Here is a 21,974-nt window from a genome sequence, read left to right as displayed (position 1 = left end):
GCAGGGGTGGGGATCGATGGCCCCTTTACGACCTGTGGACTTCGACTCCCAGAATTCCTGAGCCAGCCAGATTCTACAGTGAAGTAGAATTCAGCTGACTCCTGCAGAGGAATTCATCCAGTAGATTTCCTTTTTGGTGACAGGGATTTTTAAAGATGTTTTAGCAAACCAGTGTTTTGCAACAAAAATGGTGGTGTTCCATCTGACAACAGAGCATCATATTGGTAGACCTTGATTCCAACTAGACCTTGATCCCATTTCTCTGGGAACCCAAATTAAACTAGTCCTGGTTCACTTGGAAAATGAAATGATTTGGTTATTAAATTACATTTGTTTATTTATTTATTCAATTTCTATAGCAGCCCATCTCAGGCAATGACTCTAGGCTACTTACTATTCAAAAACTATATTAGAATTAAAAATACTAAAAATATTTTTAAAAAGTAAAAACACTAAAAACATCCAGATTAAAAATACATATCAACTGATATACCTGGACAGTTAACAATACAGCCCAGGTTTTTAAGGAAGGCCTTACAAAAGGCTAACAGGGTTGGGGGCATTCTGATCTCCAGAGGGAGGATATTCAATAGAGTAGGGGCCACTGAGGAATAAACCAGTGGTGGGTTTCAATTTTTTTTACTACCGGATCTGTGGGCGTGGCTTGGTGGGTGTGACATGGCTTAGTGGGCGTGGCTTAGTGGGCATGGCAGGGGAAGGATACTCTCCATTCCCACCCCACTCCAGGGGAAGGATACTGTAAAACCCCCATTTCCTCCCGATCAGCTGGGACTCGGGAGGCAGAGAATAGATGGGGGTAGGGCCAGGCAGAGTTGGTATTTACCAGTTCTCCGAACTACTCAAAATTTCCGCTACCAGTTCTCCAGAACTGGTCAGAACCTGCTGAAACCCACCTCTGGAATAAACCAATCTTATGGTCACTACCAGCTGACACTCTTTGGCTGATGGGATCTGCAGCATACCAATTCTGCTCGACCTATTTGGACAGATACTCTTGTAAAATGGCGGTCCTTCAAGTATTTCTTTGTTATTTCAAGGAGTTCTGATCTCTTCTAATTCTGTCCCAATTAAAAACTGGCCAGGGACTAACCTCATATATAATTTTAGAAGATGATGATCTGTGCAGTTGTGTGCAGCATGAAGATATATAATCTCAATCTCTTGTCCTTTGCTACACTAATTTTGGCAAATCCAACATTGGATTGTTATATCCAGACTGCTCTGTTTTTACCAATTGCATTTTTGGGGCATTTTATTCAGGTAGGCATTATTGCTGTGTGGAACTGTTTCTCAGCAAAGGGAGAATGTTCATTATTATTTTTTCTTCCATGTTACTCCACTCCTGTCTTGATTGCTCAGGAAAAGGGAAGCATATTTTTCATTGCAAATTTTGGAAGTATGAATGGCCATTCACTATATACAGGATAACTACAGCACTGAATTTCAATGCAATAATAATTTCCTGGAAACAATTTTTCATCTAGAAAATAAGAGCTCTTCTCAAGGTTCATCTGATAGAGAGGGCCATTAATGCGAGGGAATTTCCACCTACTTGATACATCCTATGGTAAAGAATGAAAAAAACAGGCTTGTGTCCAAGGGACTATAAATAACTCGTGAATAAAAATGTAACTAAATCATACTGAGATGAACCTAGGATGCATATATTAATGGCATCTCTTTTTCAAACAATGCAAGAACATCTGATTATAAAAATACTATTGCTATTTGGCAAGAATTCATTACATTTTACTTTTTTCTTTGAGATTCAATTTAACTTTTGGGGTGGGCATATTAATGTGCAACTAAAATAGTAGCTTGTGCTTATAAAATTGCTATGTTTCTACACCTCCACCTCCTCCTACTGAACAGCTGCCTTCAATCATAAGTTTCATGAAATCATAAGAAAGCTATTGTGACTATTTGGGGCCGGGTGGAAGGAAGTTACAGGTTTTGCTTGTGTCACCCATCAGAATCTTGCAATAGAACAACATGACCAAACTAAATGTCAGCAGACATCTCTGATGTCATTTTTGTAGGCTATGGTAGCATCATCCTCTGATGTCCAAATCTTGTATAAGCAGAACATGGGAGTGAATGCATAAGATAAGGGGGTTTGCAGAGAAAACTTGAGAGAGAAATAAACAACTAATAGAAGGGGGAAAGAAGACAAATGGCCGAGGAAGGTTGAGACTATTAAGTTAAAAAGTCATCACAACAGGAGTGATGGCTGGCTGGGATGCAACTTGAAGTATCCTATCCAAATCTGAAGGCCACTAAGCTAGGAAAAAGGATTGTAATATCCAAATGGTATATAGTAAACAATGCTATATGTTAGGAAGGGAACTTAACATGGGGAAATAGTGTTCAGATGCCTCCAATAGGAGTAAAAGCATTATCCTTTACCAAGATTTTCTCTTTTATATTTGGTTAGAATATACAATGTATTGTAATATCATTTAGCATGAGTTAATGTCAAAGTTTTATTTATACATACATACATACATAAAAGGAAGGAGGGAGGGAGTTTGGTATAACGGTTAAGACATCAGACTAGGAACTAGAAGATTGTGAGTATCTTATCCTATCTTAGACACAGAGCCAGCTTGGGCCAGTCACTCTGGCTCAGCCCTAGGAAGGAAGCAACAGCAAACTACTTTTGAAAAACTTTGCTGGGAAAACTGCTGGGACTTTTTCCAGGCAGTCTCCGAGAATTGGACACTATTGAACACAATGCACACTTCGCACTTTGTACCTTGTCATCCCTACTCCCTTACTCAATTGTGTGAGGACAGACTCATGGCCTTCAATCGTCGAGCTTTAACCCTTATTGTGATCACAAGATCAATTCAGAAAGACCCATATTTGTAATCTGCATAAACAGAAATCCCCTTTCCCTGCTTCAGTTGGAGTTTTTTCATAATGAAGTACATAAGATCAGTGAGGTTGTGCAAGGGATCAGCGAGAACATCCCTCCCATTCACTCCCTCATATCCTAGGCTCACAACCTACACTCAATCACTACTCGTATTATGGAAATGAAAACACCAAATGCAGTTGCCAGGATAATGTCTAGCTCAGATTGTAGATTCATTAAAATTATTTAAATTAAGGGACACTACAAACATGAGAAAGGATTCAACTACTATATAAGACTTGAGGCCATACTCTGTCATGAATTATTCCCTCCATAAGACTTCTGATTTGTACAAGGAAGGGAGAATGACACAAAAGAAGTCCTCGATGAAACTGGAGAATAATTATATTTAGGTCTGTCACTTGGAGAATCAATGCAAGGAAAGAAAAAAAAAAGCTCAGCTAGATAGCAACCAAACTTAGAGTTATATACCACTTCATAGTGCTTTACAGTCCTTTCTAAGCGGTTTACAGAGTCAGCATATTGCCTTCAACAATCTGGGTCCTCATTTTATGGACCTTGCAAGGATGGAAGGCTGAATCAACCTTGAGCTGGTAAGAATTGAACTGCTGGCAGTTGGCAGAATTAATCTGCAATACTGCATTTTAACCACTGCCCAACCCCGGCTCTTAGTTGAAATAAGGAAAGGGGTTGTGAGATGGGTGGGGGTGGTGGAAAATAGGATTGTACTAATTCTATGCAATTATATAAGAAAACTTCAAAAGGAGGAATCTGGAAAGGATTGGTTATATTATAGCCTCATTTGATAGTGACGCCTGAATCCTACATTTAAAAAAATGATTTGAATTATGGGGGAAAACATTTAATGTTTAGATCAATTTTCTTAAAAGTTTCTTTTTAGCTCTGTATAACACTGATTTTTATCTACTCTACTGTATGATACTATTTAGAGGCACTGTAGTTCTAGATATGCAGCCATCTCATGAGATTAAGCCTGACCTGCTGAAAGCTAATGGTGACATGCAATTCTTCTGTGGTTTATTTCTGTTTAGCAAAAATTATCCTAAAATGAAGCATATTAAAAACCAAGGATATTACCTTGCCGACAAAGGTCCATATAGTCAAAGCTATGGTTTTCCCAGTAATAATGTATGGCTGTGAGAGTTGGACCATAAGAAAGGCTGAGCACTGAAGAATTGATCTTTTTGAACTGTGGTGTTGGAGAAAACTCTTGAGAGTCCCTTGGACTACAAGGAGATCAAATCAGTCAATCCTAAAGTAAATCAACCCGGACTGTTCTTTGGAAGGAGAGATATTGAATCTGAAGCGTAAATACTTTGGCCACCTAATGAGAAGAGAGGACTCACCGGAAAAAAATCCTGATGCTGGAAAAGATGGAAGGAAAAAAGAGAAAGGGAAGGCAGAGGATGAGATGGTTAGATTGTGTTTCTGGCATGGTAAGCATGAGTTTGGGCAAACTCTAGTAGACAGTGGAGGATGGGGGGAGGATGGTATACTGTAATCCATTGGATCATGGAGAATCAGGCATGACTTAGCAACTGAACAAGAGCAACAAAATCCTAAACTGAAGTGCTAATACCACGTTAAGCAGGTAATATAGAAAGCAGCAGATGTGATCTGGTAACATATTGTGCTCTGGAGAACAGGACTAGAACTTATATTTTTCGGTGAGACAATGTAAAGGGGTCATATATTGATCGGGCAAAATATTATTAGTCAGATAATATTATTATAATATTTTGCCTGCAATAATACTATAAGACAGAGAAATTTTATGACTCTCTCCATGGAAAAGGATGAATTTAAATAAATATTTGGGAGGCCTTGTGGGATCATTTGATAACAATCGGGGGGGGGGGGGGTGAGGAGCACAGAGGAGGCTCAACTAAAAAAAGTGTATTTGTGTATCAGTCACAGAGATGCTGTGTGGCTCTCTTTCTCTCTTTTACAAAGTGAAACTAACAGAGAGTGAGAGAAGAAAGAAAAAGGAAGGAAGGAAGGAAGGAAGGAAGGAAGGAAGGAAGGAAGGAAGGAAGGAAGGAAGGAAGGAAGGAAGGAAGGAAAGAGCATAGCAGAAAGAAAGATACCTATGAGAAAGAGAAGTGAGAAATAAGTCCTCTCCTCATTTAAGAGGTTGCAGTAAATATTTCTGTGCTGTTGAACTGGGACGTATCTTGTGTGTGGAAAAGATGGTCCCATTCTTGCTCATTTTGTTGTACAAAGAATCCCTCTGTCAGCAATTCATAAGGGAGACTGCTTTCTCCAGAAAAGCAAGGAAAAGCATCCTTCCATTTACTTATATGCCCAGTGTCATGGCCAGCTTGGATTCTAATGAGGTGACCCACAATGAGCAGCCAGTTTCAGAGTACCAGCCAGGCATCAGAAGCTGTGCCTCCTGGTAACCAGGAGACACAGCTGACCCTGGTCTCTGAAGATGACGAGACTAAGCTGCCATCCCCTCCCTTTGCAAAGGCTTGCCAAGCAGAGCAAAGACATTCTACAAGGCTTCTCACCCTTCCAAATGAGCAACATCAGGTAGCTTCTATTTAAGATGAGTAGCAAGCTCAAGCTTCTCTGTTGGCAACAACCATTCAATACTCAGACTCCATGTGCTTTGGCTCATGATGTGAAACCTCATGATTTTGACTCTGGATCAGGACCAGCTGACGAACCATCTACAATGTTTGGACCCTTGGACTTCCCTTGACCACTCTTATGCCTGCTGTTTTGGAGTTAGAACTCTCTCAAGACAATCTTGCTGGACTCTGAGGAACTTGCTTTCTCTCGGGTGTGTGCAATCGCGCACACATTTACTTTGCTGCTTGTTTATACATGCAAAAGTTGAAATAGCTCCCCTAATTTTATTCTAACCTTTCCTTTTTAGCTGGTTGCTCCCCAACTGCAGTGCTTTTTTTGGCTTTCTCTCTGGGCAGAAACCTCTTTTGATATGTAGTCACACAGAGAAAAAAATAGTCTAAAAAAAGCTGTTTTTCATATCCACTGAAATATGTCCTCCCCCTCCAAAATTTCCATTCCTAATTTAGGCTCAGCTATAACAGAAATCATATTTATAACATCAAAGAAGCCGAGAGAGGGGGGGGAGAGGGAGAGAGAAGGAGAGGAACCTACCTGATGTGGTGTTCAGTCTAACCAGATTTAATCATCATTTTAATACCATTAATTTCATGCATTAAAGGATAGAAATTAACATAGTTGTACATGTTCTCTTAATTTCACATTTAATTCAATAAAACGTTGCTTGGGATATATCAAGTTTCCTACAGTTTTTTTTTTTTTAATTTTTATTACATATATAAACACACAAAATACACATACACATACAAATGTGACAAATACGACATTAATAATATAAATAACATCTAAACGTAATGTCTGATTTCCTCCGACATCAATAACCTAAATTCCTCGATATGTATTCCTTCCTCTTGCCTTATATAACGATATTATTTTTTAATATTTAATTATGCGTTGTTATATCTTATTTGGTACAGAATTTTGTTTTACTCTTTTAGGATCCTCTTTTGGTTTTGTTTTTTCCCCTCTAACCATTGATACCACCTTTGCCAAACCAGGTAGTAGTCAGATTCTTCCTTTCCTTGCATTTCCTTGGTGAGTCTGTCCATCTCAGCACATTCCATGACTTTAGATATTATTTTATCTTGTGTTGGGACTTCTTTCAACTTCCAATTTTGTGCATAAGTGATCCTTGAGGCAGTCAAAATATGTGTGATCAAATATATTATTTCTCTGTCATAATTACCTGTAAATATGCCTAATAAATATGTTTCCGGTCTTAGTGGTACTTTTTGAGCTGTTATTTATTCCAGTTGGGTTTTGATATTATTCCAGAATTGTTTGGCTTTGGGACATGACCACCACATATAGTAGTATGTCTCTTTTTGTGATTTACACTTCCAGCAGAGTGAAGATGTATTGGGGAACATTTTGGAGATCCGTGCCGGTGGGAGATGCCATCTATAAAACATCTTGTAGATATTTTCTTTGTACGGTACTGATAGTGTTAGTTTGCTATTAATTTTCCATAGTTTTCCCCATTTGTTTAGTTTTATAGGGTATCCGAAATTCATCGCCCACGTAATCATATTTTCCTTGACTATCTCCTCCTCTAATTTATATGCCAGTAAGAAGTTATAGATTTTTGTTATTAGTTTCTCATTGGGGCCCAATAAGATTTTGTCCAGTTGGTTTAGTTCTTTTTGGATTCCAAATTTCTCCATATCTGTTTTGTGTCTGGATTTTAATTGTAAGTATGGCCACCAATCCATTTCAAGACCTTGAGTTCTTAATTGCTCTATTGTTTTTAACTTTCCTTCTTCATTTAAGAGATCCTGGTATGTTTTCATTTTATTTGTGCCCATTGTATTTGGATAAATTTGTGCTTCCATTGTAGAGATCCAACATGGTATCTTATCATAGTGAATCTTTCTAATTTCGTTCCAGGTTTTGATCAGGGTATTCCTCACGATATGTCTATGGAATTGTTCTTGTTTTGTGGGTTTGTCTTCTCATAGGTATGCATGCCATCCCTTTATCAAGTCGAAACCTTTCAATGTTAATGTTCATCTGTTCTTCAATTCAATCCAATCCTTTATCCATGTTAATGCTGACGCTTTATAATAAATCTGCCAATCAGGAAGTCCCATTCCTCCTCTATCTCGTTTATCCTGTAAGTGCTTTAATTTGATTCTTGCCTTTTTTTTCTGCCATATGTATTTTAGTATCATCCTGTCAAAATCTTTAAAGTATGTTCTGCCCGGGTTTACTGGAATCACCCTGAATAAGTACAGCACTCTTGGTAAAATATTCATTTTGATAGTGGCAGTTTTACCTAAAAAAGATAACTGGAGTTTTGTCCACTTTTCCAAGTCTTTTTCTACTTGTTTAGCCAGTTTAGTATAATTGTCTTCCTTCAGCGTCGATATTTTGTTGGTGAGACACACCCCTAGATATTTGACCTTTTTTGTTGTTTGCATTCCTAGCATATTTTCCAACTCTTTTTCTTGGGATTTGATGAGATTCTTTGTTAAAATTTTAGTTTTTTTTTTGTTGATTTTCAAGCCCGCCACTTCTCCATATTGCTGTATTTTAGTCAGTAATTTTAGTCCTGATTGTAGCGGTTTTTCTAAGATAAGTACTATGTCATCGGCGAAGGCTTGCAATTTATATTCCTGATTTTTGATTTTTAATCCCGTTATTTCTGTATCCCTTCTGATTTCTTCTAATAGTATTTCCAAGGTTAATATAAACAATATGGGAGATAGGGGGCATCCTTGTCTCACCCCTCTTTTTATGTCAAATTGTCCTGTTGTTTCACCATTAATACCATTAATTTCATGCATTAAAGGATAGAAATTAACATAGTTGTACATGTTCTCTTAATTTAACATTTAATTCAATAAAATGTTGCTTGGGATATATCAAGTTTCCTACAGTTTTAATTTGAAAAATGAATGAGTCAGGCTTTATATTCTCTCAAGATGAATGCTTTGACAAGCCCCAACTTTTATCAATAGTCAATGTACATTTCAATGTGCTTGGGCAATTTTTACAATTGACTATGAACTCTTGTGCAATCTTCTTCCATTTCTTTGAATTCTCAGCCAAGACATTTCCAGCATACAATTATACTTATCAAGGCTTTTTATTTGATTTCCATTTTTACTGATGGGCATAAACTGTTTTAAACTTCTGGTTCTGCAAGAAAACTACTATATATCTAGCTTTGACAGACCTCTATGAGGATCATCTATTAGCGTGGTAAAAGTGCTTTCATTGAGTAAAACATGAGATGGAGGAAAAATAAGGATGCATACAAAAAGTTCAAAGTCAAATACATTGGCATATATACTACCGTTTATGATAACTTTGCAGAAGGTCAATTTTAAATGTGCTAAATAACTCCCAATGAATATAGAACAATTCCCAAAGTTCTTAGTCTTAAATATTGTACAATACTAGAAATTCTCTAGGGTGAGAAAAAAAATAATTACAGTTATCATTTCTTACTGCTAAATCTGGATTCATAATCAGATTTTTCAGAATATCCCCCCCCCCACTATCTCTTAGAAAAACGCTGTAGAGAACTTACTATAGTTCAAAGACAAGGACTACGGCTCAGTTTCATCTGCCCAATGGGTCTCATACAACATCCTTCCCACAGGCTCAGCTTCTTCACTCACTTGGGGCTCACAGAAGCTACCACAGCTGGTGCTGTTCTTTAAATACCAGCAAGAACCTTTCAAATGGAAAAAGGCCAGGCATGGTCCAAGCCACATGACATTTCTTACCTCTCTGCTTTCTTTATGATGCAAAACCTGACTGCAATCAGAGTAGAAGGGTATCTGGTGGGTTCAACAACCACACTTGTCTTTTTCCCTTTCAAATGCATTGCACTGTGGCAAATATAGACAGAACAAAACAACATTGTTCTCTGCTGCTTGCAGAACAGAGGAAATCTATAAAATCAAGAGGGAGGTGTCCCGCCCAAAAGCCCATCACCTGAGATCATCTATTCCATGGACAAGACAAGATGCCACACCTGAGTTGCAGAGACAATTCACTTCTCTACCCCGGCTACATTTGCCCTGCACCATTCAGTGCATTAAAAATGCACTACCTTCTTTAACATACACATTTCATATGCAAGCTTGTACTTTTTTGAAGGTAATTAAAGCTACAAAAAAAAAAAACCACTTATTTTAAGAAGATACCAGCTGACGCCTTGATCTGGCTGCAGTAAATTCCAATTTAGTGAATCATACTTTCTTTGAAAAGAATTCCATGAGAGGTTTGTCTGGACAGTCCTGACTTGTGACAGAGATGACAACTCCATCCACCAAACCAATTTCATTGATTGTGACTACTGAAAGGACTTTAATGAATAAGTTTCTCATCCATCTTAAAGCACCTCCCTTTCTCTATATACTACTCAAACTCTTGTGTCTGATTGTTTGTAACCTTCAATTGGGCAAAACAGAGTATCATAAGGGAACAATTTTTGAATCAGCAGATCTGAGTCTAATTTTCAGAATGTGTCTAAAATCCAGGACCCATGATTTGGAAAAGTTAAGGCAGTTTCACCACTGTGCAGCCACACCACTGTAGTCAGACACTGTCGTGCAATCATCATTGCCAATGATGCCAGCTTTTTAAAAGAAATCTCAATGGGGAAGCCAGCAGGAAGTCATTCCCATCGCCACTGCTTTTTTGCCCACTCATGGTTGTTCTGTTTCTCTGTTTAGGTAAGGAAATATCTCTGAAATAATGACCCAACCAGTCACAGGACATTTAATGCTACTTGAATAACCCAGTGAGAGAGCAGTAAATGGATGGTCATGGCAACATACTGAAAATACTAAAGAAGGGGATTATTTCTAGATGGGACATTCCTGTAGTTTGTATGCTTTTCATCTTTTGGAACAAGTGCACAGCTATGAATCTTCTCTACTCTCCAATGAAAGAAGGCATTAACACATCCCAATAGCTCACACTGATTGTTATCTATTAATGATGATGGAGGATGATGGAGGCAGCAGTAAGGATGATGGAGACAGAAGTAATGTGTAGGCCATTAAAGCAGAGCTAATATTTATGTATGTGTGCATGTAGATCAAATGGAATCATTCAAGGCCAACATTGGAAGAATTCGATCTTAATAAATAAGAGAAAGAGGCACTTATAGGGTACTGCATCTGGTTAGGGTATCTGCATATTGTTGTTGTTGCTACGGTAACAAGCTAAATGTCATAAAATTTTAGCACTAGGAAACAAATTCAGATTTTTCTCTCGTCCAACACCCATTAAAGCTGACAAAATGTGTTACCATACAGTTAAGGCTGTGTTAATATATTGTTAGTTCAGAAATATTGCTCTTGATTATTTGTGAGCTGATTCCTTAACAACAAGTGTGGGGGGGGGCAGTTTTCAAGAATGTTTTTGGGTTATTTCAGAAGCTCAGCTTTGAGAGAAAAGCCTTATCCAGTGTTTCTTAACCTTGGCAGATTGAAAATATGTGGACTTCAACTCCCAAAATTTCCCCGTCAGTTATTAGTTACAAAATAAGATTAGAAAGCTATGCTGGCTGGGGAATTCTGGGAGTGGGAGTTCACAACATCTTCAAACTGCTAAGGTTTCAAACTGCGTGCTAATCCATTTAAAATAAGTGTCCATTTTTGAAGGTTATACTGTATAAAGCGAACTAAAACTTGATATCAAGATGGAATAGTCCTTATTTTGTAACTCTAATTCTTTCCTGGGAACATATTTGATTTTTTTTCCTACTTACATTTATTATCTACAGGTTAATTCAAATATGTCTCCTTATACATTGCAGTTTAATTCCAGATAGTCAAATTCTAAGCCCATTAATGAAGATCATCCAATAAAATTAAATCAGTAGAGCTTTATCACTGTTTCAATTACATTGGCAAAAGAGAGTATTAATTTGTACCTGAACTTTTTTTTTCACATCTGACCTTATTAGAACAGCACAATTTAAAATCACAGGAAGATTTTCCTAGCCTGCTTTAGAAACCTGTTATAAAAACCGCTGAAACAATGTAAAAGAATTTGCATTCTTAGAAAGATTTAAAGAAATGCTGATTGCTATAAACCTTGACTCTATAGAAATTTGCAGCTCATCTAGACTTTAAGCCTTTTCTGAACTAACTTGAATAATTCTCAACCTCAAATAGGTATTCACAAATCATTTTCACAGTAATGAATTTTAAATGGCCAAGATATCAGAAAAAGTAATTTATCATTGTCCGTCTTCAGAGGTGAGCATTATTCTAACTCTTTTGTTTCCTATCTTTATTGCTTTCAAAAGAATCCAGCTTTTTACCACATGGCTATTTTGAAATTCAGACTGCAGCAACACTTTAAAGTATTTGTAAGATAATATATCATTTGTGTATTATTTTGCTGTGCTTGCAATTGCTTCTATAATAATCTATTATTGATTTTAAGGACCGTTGGCTTTATTGTTAACAGTTTCAAGATTCTTTTCATTAATCTTTTGTAAACTCTCTGGGTAGAAATAAGAAGATAACAATAAAATTCTTATATTATTATTGTTCTTGTTATTTGTTCACAACAATGTGAAGCCACAGTATTGGCCTGTGCCTACTGGCCACCCGGTCTTCAGGTTTCTGGGGCTCTGGTATCTGTGAAGATCAGCTGGCCAGCATGCATGCGCGCACCGGAAACCAGAAGACCAGGTGGTGACAGCGCACGTGCCCACATAGGGGGCTCTGCGTGCCACCTCTGACACGCGTGCCATAGGTTTGCCATCACAGGTATGATATATGTACAGATCCAAGCAGTGTGGTCTTTCGCAATTAATAGATGGAAATTTTGTCAATGAGTAAATTTTCTAAAAGCCATCCAAGATTTTCTGATATGGCATCCAATGTGCTGATAACCACTGGGACCACCATGAGCAATTTATATCATAATCTTTCAGTTTCGATTTTCAGATCTTAAGAGATTGTGATCTTTCTGAATCTTTGCCTTCTGTTCTTAGTGTCCCCTGATATTGCCACATCAATTATCCACACGTTCTTCTTTTCAACCACAGTGAAATATGGTCTTACAAGCCAAGGCTTCATCTGTGTTCAGAAATCCCACAGTATTTTAACCTGTTCATTTTCGATTACTTTTAAACTCTGTGTTTCCACCAATTTTTTCTTTTACTACTGGCACATGATACTTTTTTTTTACTGATGTTCCAGTGAGTCACTTTGGCAATTGTGTTATGTAATTTATCATCAGCTTGTACAATCTTTTTCCCAAGAGCTGAGTATATGACCAATTTTTTCCTGCTTTTTTGCAGAAATTATTAAAATTAATCAGTTTAGATATACTGTACTTTAATTCTCTATTTAAAAGATCATTATTTCAGTAACAGTATTTATTGAATTGCCCTTTAGAAAAGCTTATCTGTTGATCGAACCTTACAGTAAAGTAAATCTAGTATTTCTGGATGTGCTTCTTGTCTGGAGAAATATCTTGTTGATATGGAGATTCTCAGTCATCCAGGTCATAGTTGTCCCAAAGGTGCTTTTTTCAAGAGACAACTGGACATTCTTGTTTTTCTTTGAAGACTTTTTGCTTCTTATCCAAGAAGCTTCTTCGGCTCTCTTGTTGTATCTTGTTGATACTTTCTGAACCAAAGCAATTTTTATCAAATTAGTATTACTATCCTAAATTTGCATGGCCATATGAATCTCTCAGAAGTTTTCTCTTATTCTAAACAGGAGTTTAATCCGATTGTTGTATATATAAAATGGTATTCGCATGAATATATTTATTGAATTTCAATGATACATTGAATTATGGTTGTTATTCCTGATTCTTTCTTAATTTTTTTATCATTTTATCACTTTTCAAACTAAACATTCATTTTTCATTCTAGGAGGAGGCATAGCATACCTCAAAGAAATCTCTCTAGCACCCCATACACACAGGCAGAGGCATAGTCTGTTGCTGAATTAGTCACATCGAGCATTAAGCTACACACTTCAGTATTATGTTAATCACAAATGTATGTTTTTAAAAAACCCTCACTGATACAGAGTAAATGCTACAATATAATTTATATGCAGCCTTAGTACCTTTTTATGAATTAAAGTGAACCACTGTGGCTTTTAAGTAAAACATCAATCATTCTTTCCATTTCCCATCTTCATTTAGCTTTGTAGTTAATCAGCATCAATACAAGCTATAAACTTTAATTGATGCAACTCGCAGTGCTCCTCGCACTATGTGCTAGTTGTCTTTTTAAAAGTAATTTTTCAAAGGCATAGATATGCTGGTTAATCAGTTTTAGTGGTTTTTTTAGTTTTGTTTTTTCAAAGTGATATTCTTTAACATCAAATTACTTTCATTAGCCTCAATAAAAAAAATGATGCTCTGGGAGCAGAACTCATTTTCATCCCAATTTTGAGAACAAGCAATCTCTTTGCAAGACCATTTCATGGCAGAACAAGCTTGGGTTTAAATTAACTGACAGTGACCTCCAGATGTATGATACAGAAGCACCAAAACTATCTTGGATGCAGCTCCCAGCATGCTATCCCTTGAAGTGTCCTTTCCCATTACCGGCTGTCAAAAAATAAAATTAGCAAATCTAGCACACCCAATGACAAGAGAAGAGAATATTCTTTACGGCTGAAGAAATGTGGTAATGATAGAATCTTAAACTTGTGGAGCAACACCATTGTCCCCAAACTCTCTCATCATTAAGCTTAAAAACATGGAAACTAATTCTCCCTTTATTTATTCCTGTGTATTTATTTCTTAGGTTTGTTTGTTTCCTCCTCCCCTTATGTCTGTTTTTACACTGCCAACCTGTTAGTGTAAGCATCTGCTTTTCATTCTTTAAAAAGACAGCACTTCTTAAATAAACCAACCCAAACAATGTGGACCTTTATCAACTGTTACAATCTCACCAGTTGTTCCTATCCATTCTTCACCGACTCCTGATCTAAGCACAGCTTGATTCATCTTTCTAAAAGGTAACAAACAAGTTAATTAGCTAGCTAGCTAACTCAAGATCATAGATATTAAGGATGATGACTGGAGCTCTTTTGAGGGGCAAATACAGCTGACTGGATTAACCAAGTCAAGTACAAGCTTAAAATAGGACTACTCTTGCAAGTAAACAGCATCTAGAGGAATAAAGTGCCATTATATGAATTGTCTTGTTAAGATCATTAAGGTAAAGTGGTTGAACAGCTGGGTTTTTCTTTAAAAAAATTTAGTTAATTCTATTTGGTGCTGCCCAATTGCAAGGAACATAAATAAAATATATAAAAACACTATAACAAAAATTGATGTACCAAATCATTTTACTGTCAATTCTTTCATGAAATCTCCTTATAAATAAATAATAGGCAGGAAGAAATTAACACTAAAAATGGAGAATATTTATAATAATTTGGAATAAATGACATTATTTTTACCTATTTAGCATTTAGAAAATTAAACAACTCTTTTGTGTATGCTTAATTTGCATAAATATTGATCTCTATTTACAATTTTTTGTTGGCAAATAAAATGTAAATATTTAATATATTAATGGTGCTCAAAATTATTTCAGAAAATTTTGGCACTTTTCCTGAGAAAATGTTGGCACTTTTCCTGAGACTTCTTAAGGACTGATGAGAACAAAGTATCTTGTCTGTCGAGCTCAAGCTCTATCTAATTTAAATAACATCTATCTATCTATCTATCTATCTATCTATCTATCTATCTATCTATCTAATCTATCTCATTTGAATTGTTCATATTTTAGGCTGCAATTCATCTTGATGGTTGATAGTTATTATCATTATCAGAACTGTGGCTAAACCAGGTTAATTAACTTAATCTTTCAAACATAGTAATACCTCTTCTGTCCCACTGAGAACAGTATAGAAATTTAAGTGGGAATAAAGGTGAGCTCTACTCATTAGCAAAAGTAATAGTTTATAGTGCTTCCCATGTTCAGAATAGTATTCATCATCAGTTATGTTTGCTATCTGTCTGTCTACCATCTATCTGTCTGTCTGTCTGTCTATCAACCATCTATCTAGCAAAATTAGTTTGGACTAGAAATTTGCCTCCAAAATTTGTTTAACCCGGTACTTCAACTAGCAGAATGGTACCATGTTTTCCCAAAAATAAGACCCTATCTTATATTTTTTTGAACCCTGAAATAAACGCTTGGCCTTATTGCCATGCGCTCAAAAGCCCAATTGTGCTTATTATCAGGGGATGTTTTATTTTGGGGGAAACAGGGTAATTGAACATCTGCAACCAAGCTCAAGCTAAGAGAAGTGCATTAGTTACAGAACAAGGAACAAGTAGAAGTAGAGATGATAGGAATTTACACTCAACAGCTTCCAAGGCATAAGAATCCTTTTAGTGCAACATTGCCCTCCACAGAGCAAGACACTTAGCCCCTAGCTTTAAAAAGTTGAACTGTGGCGAGCATGTAACTGTTGACTGAATATTTAATTATTGTGTTAGAGGCTATATGGGCATGCAAATAAAGGTTTGAAGAATAAAGATGACAGGAAGAAGATGAGTGGAAATAAAGGCTAAGATATTTGAAAGCTTTTACTTGCTCAATTTGGTAGCGGTTGATCTTCCAAATGTGGGGGTGATTAGCATGCTACGTGGTGAATGCAACCATATTGGTTTTCACATGATTAATTTCTAGCCTTTCAGATTGGCAGTAGGAGCATATGAAGACTGTATCACAGTGTGTGGCAATGTGCAGTTCTTGTGCTCTATTTACATGTCTCCACCACCATTTCATTCCTGTTCCTTCTCTAATGCACCCACACTTGCCAGTATGGTATTCGTATTGGCAAGTTCCGTTTTCATTGGCAATTCTTTGAAATATTTTATCTGCAATCATTTCATATGCCCCCTTTTGAATGACTGAGGTCATTTTACTTATATGGAATTCTAGGCTGATAAAGAAAGTTTGCTATTGCATTCATAGTGAGATTAATGTAAGTTGGAAATTTGCCGGAAACATTTATAGACAATCAATCTTAACATCAATTCTCCAAAACAGAACAGCAAAAGCTGTTGCTGGAATAGAAAAAATCTGGATGTCAGAAAAGGGAATTTTACCTTCTGGATGCTTCTGTAGAGAAGGATCTATTGTTGTCCCCGTTGGTAGTCCTCAATCTACAACCATTCATTCAGTGACCATTTGACATTACAAAAGCACTGAATGAATGGTGGTTACAGCTGGTCCTGAGACTTCCAGCTGTCCCAGCCTCCTCACATGATCGCAATCTGGGCACTTGGCAACCAACTGCATTTATAACTGGGTTACAGTGCCTTGCGATTGCTTAGTTGCCATTTGCAACCTTCCCTGCTGGCTTCCCCAGAAAGTCAATGGGGAAGTTGTCAGGGAAGGTTGTAAGTCACGGGGTAAATATTGTACACTCTTCCCCAGCCCCACTGTACTCACACACCTTCCTCAATCATGCTGCACCTCTTACACACACCATCACACATCCTCCCCAACCTATACTGCACCTGTCATACACCCTTGTTGACTTTCCTTCACATACTCATGCATCCTTCCCAACTCTCCCTTGCAACCTCTGCCAAGCTGAGACTTGCAGTTTTCCCACTGATTTGGTTGTGGGAACCAGACAGAAAGCTGCCTTGCCTAATGATGTAAACAATGGCAACTGGGACTCCAGAGATTTATGACAGCTTCACTTAGTGATAGGAATTCTGGTCCAATTGCTGTTATAAGTTGAGGACTGCCTATAAATTATACTCTTTACTGTCTTAATATTTTTTATTAGTGATTAGCATTAAAAAGTAGAGTAATTGCTTATCAAATCTGCAGATGATACAGAATGGACTAACATGCCTTGAATAAATAACACCGGAAATACTCTTCTTAGGCTAGAAAAATGGCCTGACAGCAACAGAATGAAATTTAATTAAAACGATTCTTAGTTTCTCCAACTAGGAAATAAAAATCAAATGTACAGGTTTAGAATGTGAAATTCCTAGCTAAGTTATGGTATTTGTGAAAAATACCTTAGGATGGTAGTTGGCTGCAACTGAATATGACTCAGAAACTGTCTGCAAAAAAGATGGGGGGAAAATCATGGTTGCACCAAGAGATTTAAGTTAACAAATCATTAGCAGTAGTTATTCCAATGTATTCTACTTTGCTAAACCCCTTCCTTGTGTCCTGGGTCTAGTTCTGGCCATCATACCCCAAAAGAGGCTCAAAAAACTAAAACAAATTAAGAGAAAAGTGATTAAAAAAAAGATCAGAGGATTGGAATTGCTACAAGGAGAAGTTAGGGGCCTGGGAATCTTTACTTCTGAGAAGACTGAGGGGGCTATGAAAGCACTCTTATTGCTCATTTATTGTTATTTGTTTAAACTTAAATAATACATAATAACTTATTTTTTAATTTTAAATAACTTTTCTTCTAATGTTAAATAATTTATTTACGTTTTTTTAAAAAGAAATCAAGATCTGTACTGTATCTTTCCAGGGTAAAGAGCACAGAAAAAAGAAACTTTAAAAGTTATAAAAATTCAGATTCCAATTAAATGTTAAAAAGAATAACTTCCTAACATAAAACATTTAATAATAGTTTAATAGTAGATCCAATAACTTGTATGGTGTTAAACACCTTCTCTGAATGCTTTCAATTAAAGGATAGACTCCTATTTCTTGGAGCTGCTTCACGTTATATTCCTGCCCTGAGTAGGGTTTGTAAATATAAATTTATAGTGTTACCTTAAGGTGTTGTACTAGATATTCTATCTTGGGAATTCATTTGAAAAGTGAGATATAAATAGCTGTATTCAATCAAAATTATTTCAGCAAGAACATGTTTACAACTGCTTAATGATGTTCCCAATTATCAAAAAAGATAGACAATTATTTGAAACTAACAATACATTGAAACAGTTATTTGAAATTTGAGCAAATTCACAACCATCTCCAACCTGGCATAACCTGTACAGAAAAGAAAACACACAGCATCCAATTATCTATATTAAATTCAATGCAATGTTTGTTGACTCTCCCATTAGAACTGGAGGCCAAAGGGTATTATTTTGTTACAGTATAGAGATAAACTTATTATCCAATATTTTAATATGTGAAGTGTTGCTAAGGATCTGATCAGCTGTGCCAACATTTCAAAGACTTTTACCCTTGTTGAATTATCTACTTAGCATTAATAACTTCCTGAAAATTGGTCAAAAGAGGTCATCATGTAGTGGCAGAAAGCAGAACTATTATTTATTTAAAGCCGTTTATTTGGCCAGCTATCTTAGAACTGTGACTGTCGGCAGTGGACAAGAAATTAAAACTAGAAAACCAGAGAGAAACTCAATTAGTGAAAATGGAATGACATAGTCACAATCCATATATCATGTGCCAGAAGTCATGTGTTAGTTCATTCCATCTTATGATCAGCAAAAAGACCCAACAGCCATAATCAAACTCACCAATGGGGCTGCTTTATTTAATTAATTTATAAGCTGCCTCAATCATCAGTTAGGGTTGCCAAGTGTCCACTATTTGAGCGGACAGTCCGCTTTTTTCACATTATGTTCACTATTTTTTTTCACAAAATAGTAGACATTTTTTTTATTCAAAAGCTTTATGATGAAATGGTACGTAATCTAAAGCTGTACAGTCTAAGAGAATAAGGATAGGAGAATCGCGTTTTGTCTTTTTTTTCATAAGTTAGAATGAGACAAAGATCGAATATCCATTGAACTCGATTCTCCGAAAAAATTAATGATGAGATTAAAATAAAAATACGTTATAAAATTATGTACAGTTCACATTTTTAAAATGTATTGTAGCTTGTGTCGACTGACCTAAAATGGCGTGTTAAAATGTTTGTAAGAAAATATATAATTTAATTGTAAAAAATTTTTTTTATTTTTTTACTACTTAACCACCCGCCCCCCCCCCTCCCCGCTTGTCCGCTATTTTTTGGAAGCAGACCTGACAACCCTAATCATCATGTCAATTCTAGGCAACAAAAAAACAAAGCAAAACTCAGTCAGTAATAACAAAATCAACTTTTAACAACTCACTTGGAGAAAACGTAGTTTCAAGTACAGAATATAAACTGGAATAAAAAAGCAAAGTTAAAAAAATCACCAGCCTCCTGTATTTGCCTTGGGAAAATGATTCTCCCCTCTCCATGGCTTTTATCTAATACGTGGTAATTGAAGAGAACTTTCCCTATGAAAATACCAATGATAAGGAAATAATGTGGAAATTCAGATCAAAGAAAGTCTTAATTTAGAAGCACTTGCAATAGAGCATGCAACTTTCCTGCTTTTAGAGGCTTGCAATGGTTATACTTTCTGTTGTATGTTTTATTCAAGCTCATTTTACCGAATCATGGCACACACTTTAACTAATCCCTCATTTCCTTAGTGGCTAGTAAAAAGCAATGTTTCTCAGTAAGGCAGCTTTTTTGCTAAATTGAAGCCATCAAATCTGCAGACCACAAAATGCTGACTTAATGGGTATTAAAGACTCTGGTACACCTCTGATTTCAGAATGATGTTGGGATACTTCCCACGTTAAGAAACTAGATTTGTTCATGGAGATGAGTTTTACCGGAACAATTTAGAAGGATTACTTCCCAGTTGTCCCTTCTACCAGTGTAGGAAAGGCAAGTAATCTGGGCCTGGTGGCTCAGCAGACTAAAAGCATTGTGATTAACACCAGCTGTCTGCAATTACTGTAAGTTCGAATCTCCCCAGGCTCAAGGTTGACTCAGCCTTCCATCCTTTCTAAGGTAGGTAAAATGAGGACCCAGTTTGTGGGGGCAATAAGCTGACTTTGTATAAATATACAAAAATATGAAGCCTATTGCTTAATGCATTGTAAGCCGCCCTGAGTCTCCGGAGAAGGGCGGCATATAAATCAAATTAAAAAAAAAAAAAGGTGTATGTTTTCATGAGCCAATATGCGAACTTCCTGAGTTAATCCGTGAACTAAATTCTGATCCTTCAGATTTGTTTTTGAATTTTATTAGGCAGTTTTCCAGTCAGAAATGTGTAAATGCACTTCTCGGGGAGAAATGCAAACTAATTGTGCCTTAGCTAGTATTAATCTATCGCAAGTCATTCTAAAGGTGTTCTTTAAAAAAAAAGAAGTGAGTAGCTTAATGTTATTTTTGAATAACAAGTGAGTAGAAGGCTATATATGCTGTAGAATATTGATATATTTTATTTATTTTGTACCAATCGTGTTTCAGATTGATTGTAATCATGTCTCTTCATCAACGTTTCTCTATAAGGACTCATTAAAAATTGGAATTTCATATGAAAAGAAAAGCACAAGCAAAATCACCTGTCTTTGAAACTTTAAAGTCCCTTGGAAGATTCACATGATGGATTCAAGGATCGTTTCCGGTAGCCTGTGCATGCTGTAGTCTAGCTCTTCCATGGCCTAAAAGACTGAAGCAGCATCTCAGCCATAAGTAGGAACCTAACTTCAACTTAACATTCCAGCTTTAAATGAATAATCATTTCATTGAGAATCATGAAATGCACAGAATGTGCATTCGAGAATTCTGCTTTCAAATTAATCTAAATTTCAGTATAAATATACTGTATGCAACCTTACTTTGGCTATTTATCGACAGCCATTTTTTCATAAAATATTGGAAACAAACTACATTATGAACTCTCTACAGCTTTAGTAATTTAATAGTTTTAAAATGTAACTTTGAAGTTAAGCCTTAACTGCTCCTTCAACCACGATAGGAAATAATTCATATTCTATATAGAGAAATGGAAATTATTCTTAATCAAGCTACAAGAACCCATATATACTCTTGAGTTTGTAGATGTTCAGCAAACCAATAACTGGAAATGTTTGCTTGGAAATAAATATATATTTCATGAATGTATATATGCAAATACTGAGAGTGGAAATCCATTTTCTAGAAGAGCAATTAGCCCCAAATGGCATGTCATTTGTAAATATATTATTCTACTTACAACAGCTAATTTAAATTCAAGATTAACAACCCATTTCTCAGAGGGCTTTTTCCCCAATCCTCCTTATGAAGAGCAATTGGAGAATCATCTGATTCTTGTAATTCCTTCAGAGTTCTTTGTCTCAAAACAAAGGAAGACATTAAAAGAGCAGAATAAAATTTGGTGATTACCTGTATTCCTATCTGGTAAAATACAGCAGTGTTTCTGCAGAATGCCAGGCAAAACCTATAAGAACAAGACACAAAAGAAAAATATTTGATTACTATAAGACAGGATAAGAATGTATTTAAGTATAAATCCATTTTAGAGGCATGAGTCCCTCTCTCTCTTTCTCTCTCCCTCTTCCCCCCTCCCCCTCTCCCTCTCCTGTACAAGGTGCACTAGTTGCCAGTTTGCTTTTGGGTACAATACAGAGTGCCCATTATGGTTTATAAAACCTTACATGGCATAGGTTTTGGTCATTTGAGCCCCACCCCATCCCCATTTCTCA

The 21,974-nt window shown here is 36.4% G+C and overlaps 1 protein-coding gene across 2 annotated transcripts in view; it reads right to left on the bottom strand.

Moving 5' to 3' along the window:
- DLGAP2 (DLG associated protein 2) overlaps positions 1 to 21,974 on the bottom strand; it is a 459,052-nt gene that overhangs the window by 353,912 nt on the left and 83,166 nt on the right. For both annotated transcript variants that reach the window (XM_034436765.3, XM_034436764.3), the window contains one exon: positions 21,655 to 21,709. In XM_034436765.3, the coding sequence (XP_034292656.1) occupies positions 21,655 to 21,709 (55 nt within the window). The remainder of the gene's footprint in view (positions 1 to 21,654; positions 21,710 to 21,974) is intronic.

The sequence above is a fragment of the Pantherophis guttatus genome, chromosome 1 (assembly GCF_059756535.1).
Source record: "Pantherophis guttatus breed Tessera chromosome 1, ASM5975653v1, whole genome shotgun sequence".
Lineage (NCBI taxonomy): Eukaryota > Metazoa > Chordata > Lepidosauria > Squamata > Colubridae > Pantherophis > Pantherophis guttatus.
Note: the sequence above shows the minus strand (reverse complement) of the source record. Positions and strands in the feature narration are given on the sequence as shown.